Genomic DNA, 5,057 nt, shown 5'->3' on the forward strand with positions numbered 1-5,057 from the left:
TATGAAAACATGTTGTTTTTTTGTAATCAATTAAACAGTTTTTGGGTCTTATGTTTCCATATTAACTAATTGGGCGTATAATATTGAAACAAATTTTCGTTTATAAGTTAAATCGGATATTTCGGATTTTAATTTTCACGCACATATTTTCGTTGACCCTACTAATGATGATTTCCATGACATTCAAATAAATATAAATAAAATTACCTTATTAACATCACAGCCGACTTGAATGCATTCGAGAATGAATTCGGCGCAACCGGGAGTTTGACAGGCCATTTCAAAGATCGACATTTGTGATTCAGTATCATATTTTTCCACGTCCGATGGCGATTGAAGTACGCGTCGGAATGCATTGATGTCTCTTTTCGAAAGTGCACTGGCCAGACTCTATGAAATAACAATTCAAAAATCAAAACGCGCAACAATAAAATGCATTTGATTTTCCCATGAAAAATTCTTACCGCAGTGTCACCATAGCACATCAACAGGTGTTCCTCCATTGCTTACGCACACGTTCTTGCTATACCGTTTGGAATGATTGCCGTTTCTATATACACAAAGTGAAATCTGCAAAAATTCAAATGACTAATCAATATGATTCCGTGAATGAATACTCAATGGTAAGTGGGTTGCATAAAATTTGAATGCAAAGTCTGAGTCACACGCATTTCCCCCGCGCGCACGTACACAAAAACCGCAACCGTGCACTGATCACTTTGGTCATTTCGAACATACATAACTTTTTTTTATAAACATATCTTGTTTACAATCACTCACCAGGAGACTATAAAAACACTTAATTTGATTATTATAAACCAGAATCTAGCAAAAAAATGTTTAAATGTCTAGAGCGGTTGAATAAACATGTAGCAGCTTGAACTTTTGCTAATTTTAATAACTATGTAAACATAGAACAACTAGATACCAATCAAATAGCAATTGCGGTCATATTTTTTTGTACATGTAAAGGCGTCGGCTTTTTTCGTTTACGTACACATCAACTGTTTGTTCGACTGTTTAATTTTGTCAAAAAATGTTGTGGGTTTTATAATGCCATACACGAGAATTTAAACGATCGAAATAGAGGAAGAACGATAAATAACAAAGACACAAGAACTAAATATGTATATTTCATACTGATGAACACCAAACTGACCTTGACTATGTACATGAACAACCGATGAGATCAGGAAAAAAGACCTTTTTTCAATACTACGCACTTTTATAGTGATTTCACCTTTCATTTCATTCTGAATTTAATAAATAGAATTAAATAGTTTAGCTTACCAGATTGTTACTTTTTCGCCTCTTTTTTCGTACAAATTAATTGAATAATATAGATCAAAATATAGTTTTGAGACTGGCGATCGGTGACAAGCAATGTTCCTCCTTCCACTAACGAAATTATACTGACAGACTATTTGTTGATGCGGGAAATATAATTTGCGTGTAATACAAACGAATAGGTTGAAAACAGAGAGAGCAACAAATGAGAGACTGGAATTGAGCGAGTCAACGGCATGTGTGAGTGTTACACTGAAACGATCGCTTATTCACATGAGTGAATTGGAACGAATAAATACTATATGTTAAATTACGAATTACCTCTCTTTCTCTAAGAATTCCAGTCTCTCAACGCACATATGATTGTATCAATATTATGCGCCCGCATTTGCAATGAAATAATTTTGTCTATTATGTTTTCATTAGATTTTGCTATCAGTGGCGGCTCAACTTCATTCATATGAATAGTGTGTAGCGTTCGAATCCATAAATAAACATTGTAAACAAAGTCGTGTATTTTAATCACATTTTATTCATTGGTGAATAGAATCTTTCACACAAATTTTGCAAATTATCGCATTCCAAAGTTCTAAAGAACTAGAGTGCATCCTGCACTGGAAACTAAAAAAAAGAGATTATAATTTCTTGGATTGCTAATTTCCTTATCATTTTATGGTGCAAAATTAAATTATTTTATTCGAGTTGATGATCCATTTTATTGTGTCGTACACTACACGTTAAGAATATAAAATGAAAATATTAAGAATTATCGGTAATAAAAGTTATAATTCTGAAAATGTTTACCGTGGGACGATTTATATGTCCACAAGGAATTGAAGGTAACGTAAACCACACTCGCAATCATACGCTCCTAGATAATAATATTCAAGTGCAATTTCCAACGAATCCATTATCCAGTTGCCAATAAAGATTGGTTCAAAGTATGATGTAGATGAAATTTGCTTTGGAAGAAATGCTGAAGCTGGGCTGGATGTTCAAATAATGAAGAACGATTCAAGTGAGTCACATTCAGTTTTGTATAACTTTTTAAATAAACGACATTGTTGTGGTCCCGATATATCCACTGGAAAACCTTTTAAACCGTTTAAAAACCTTCATTTTAAAGTTTATCAAATTAAAATTGTCAGACACATCGTGTTTATGCCAAAATATATAAACAATATCATTGTATATAGAATAAATTGCAAGAGTTTTTCTGTATTTTTCTTTTTCATGGTTTTCTCCTCTGCAATTTTTCAATATCATTTTCAATGGTTGCAGATTAGAAGCAAAACATTTGATTAAATTGAATTACTGATGGTTAATTCCCATTTTGCAGGCAGAGAGAGAGAGAGAGAGAGAGAGAGAGCAACAAGTGGGACTGGAATTGAGCGGACAATATGAAACACTCACACATGATAATGTTAGATCGTTTCGATCGCTCATTCACATATGAATTGAAACGAATACATATATGTCAAATTCCCTCTCTCTCTATCTCCGTCTTTCTCTCGCTATGGAATTCCAACACACATATGACCGTAATATCAACATGAAGCGCCCGCATATGCAATGAAAGAATTTTGTCATTATGTTTTCATTCGATTTCGCTATCTATTCGGACTCAACTACATTAATATGTACAGTGTGTGGTTAAAACGTGTCCATAAAAAATGCACCATGCAATTACTCGCATGTTTCTTGTTTTGTAAAAATTCACTTTCATTATGAATTGGATTAAACATGAACTAGCATCTTTGATAGTTTTATTTACTGTTTATTTTTGTGGAATTTACATTTGCTTGAACATGCAATAACTGCTTTAAATCAAGCGGTCACGGATCGTGCATTAGTTTGTTGCAAATATAATAATGACGCTTGAAGATCGATTTTAATTGATGCATGAGTCATTGGTTGGTCATTCGAAGCATACCCGATTTGCTTGTTACGCAATCGATTTATGGTCATAAAATATAATGCAAAGATTAAGACCAGCGAAAAAATGACTTAGTTATTAGTGAATAATTGATCGTGATATTTAATGACGACCACATGACAGATTTGAAATATGAAAATTAATTATATATTTGTTCGAAGTCTATAAGCTAGTTTTCAATAATAAATTCAAATAGCGAATGAAAATGTGAAGAATTTGGCGTCAATCTGTTATTCCAGATGAGTCAAAAATGTATCATCGAAAAATTCGATTTCAGATAATGAGCAATGACCTTTTTTGAATACAGCGTCGTTTGTTAATTTCTTTGGTCACGATAGCTGAGACGACGTCATTCAGAATTGAATGTGCTTCGATACTTACGATTAGTAAGTTTCTGCTGCCGTGAATCTGTACATCGCATGTCTATTTATTCAAATTTTTCATATCATTATTTCGTCTGGTTTCCGAGGGTTTTTCATATCACGTTATCAGAGTGACTTACTGACCTTTCCAATATTTGAATCATCATCGGGAATAAATGAAAATAATGATAAATGGAAAAACTCATTTTTACCGCTATTTCATTAGAGATTATTTTAATTCACAAAAATATTACCATTTGATGGAAAACATATTTTATCACCCAAAAAGTTATAAATAAACACTTCACTTATTTAGAATGTCATTCAATTTATCGACAATAGTTTCAAGAGTTTCTTCCATTCTAGTGAGTCGTTCGTTATGTTTTTCTCTTTCGTTTTCTTCGTGCTGTTCTATGGCCGTCTTTTCTAGGCACTGAAAGGCGAGTTTCACAATTTTTGAGTCCATGTGAGTGCACCGATTACAGCACAGGCGATGGAAACACAATAAAGGCCGGAGATTATCGTCAGTTTGATTGACTTCGTCATTAGTATTATTTGTGTCGGGAATTAATATTTGATTATTATCGTTTGGCTTGATTCGAATGTTATAAATCGGCTTTGTTTCATCGAATGTATCGAATTCATGACAAAAGGGCAATATTTTAAAGACAGTCGAATAGCTGCGGAAGAAAGATCAAAGAAATTAATTTTCGGAAACAATTTTTTTTAAATATATTAAATGAAACTTGAATTTAAGACCACTTCTTACCTCGTTGCTAATACACATTCATACCGGGCAAGCACTTGAGCGCGTCTTATGAAATTCGTGAGTTCGGCTTCCGATTTGATGGCTTGTGTGTCGCTCACCGCCAAACCGTTCAATAAATTCAAAAGAATGATGGTTACGAGGAATAAAAACATCATAAAAACGACGTAGCTGAAAGCATTAGCTTTGAAATCGATGCTAGCCACGTCAAATTCCCCGGTTGACATTACCAAAGTCTTCATAATTGAAAGTCCAAGATTTGAAAATTTATTGAAATCTCCATCATCCTCGTCGCCATTATCGTCACCACTCTTACTACCATCAGTCTCTTCTTCCGTTGGTTCATGCAATAATGTAAAAAATGACAAAGCAAATGCCAGCAAAATGATTGCATATAACGACAAACTCTTTAAAAAAGAGTAGGTAACTGTTCGTAACATGACATAATGTGTACTAAACGACCAAAATGGCAACGATCCTGCCAATAAAAAGATTTCGATGGCAATAAACAAAATCGACAATGAACCAAACGTTCGACGGTAACTGATTGGGCAGACATCGAATAAAATCAGCATCACCAATACCACCAAAGTGCATTCCAAATAATTTTCCAACCCCTTTAGATAGGTGCACGGTGAAAATGTGAATTGAAACATTTCACGTGCCGCAATGTAAATGGTTAGTATAAACATGGCCACGCGCAATA

At 33.8% G+C, this 5,057-nt stretch overlaps 1 protein-coding gene and 1 long non-coding RNA gene across 2 annotated transcripts; both read right to left on the minus strand.

Moving 5' to 3' along the window:
- Positions 1-213: 213 nt before the first annotated feature.
- LOC116348109 lies at positions 214-1,451 on the minus strand. The gene is made up of 3 exons (XR_004201760.1): positions 1,291-1,451; positions 465-570; positions 214-390 (listed from the first exon to the last, which is right to left on the minus strand). It is a non-coding gene; the product is annotated as an uncharacterized LOC116348109 (long non-coding RNA).
- Positions 1,452-3,802: 2,351 nt separating this feature from the next.
- On the minus strand, positions 3,803-5,043 carry LOC116348108 (transient receptor potential cation channel protein painless-like). The gene is made up of 2 exons (XM_031778975.1): positions 4,355-5,043; positions 3,803-4,265 (listed from the first exon to the last, which is right to left on the minus strand). The coding sequence occupies exons 1-2, from the start codon at positions 5,041-5,043 to the stop codon at positions 3,890-3,892; spliced, it is 1,065 nt and encodes a 354-aa protein (XP_031634835.1). The 3' UTR covers positions 3,803-3,889.
- Between the last annotated feature and the right edge of the window lie 14 nt (positions 5,044-5,057).

Source organism: Contarinia nasturtii, unplaced genomic scaffold, assembly GCF_009176525.2.
Source record: "Contarinia nasturtii isolate CC-2019 unplaced genomic scaffold, AAFC_CNas_1.1 Cnas_scaffold_2273, whole genome shotgun sequence".
In the NCBI taxonomy this organism is placed as follows: domain Eukaryota; kingdom Metazoa; phylum Arthropoda; class Insecta; order Diptera; family Cecidomyiidae; genus Contarinia; species Contarinia nasturtii.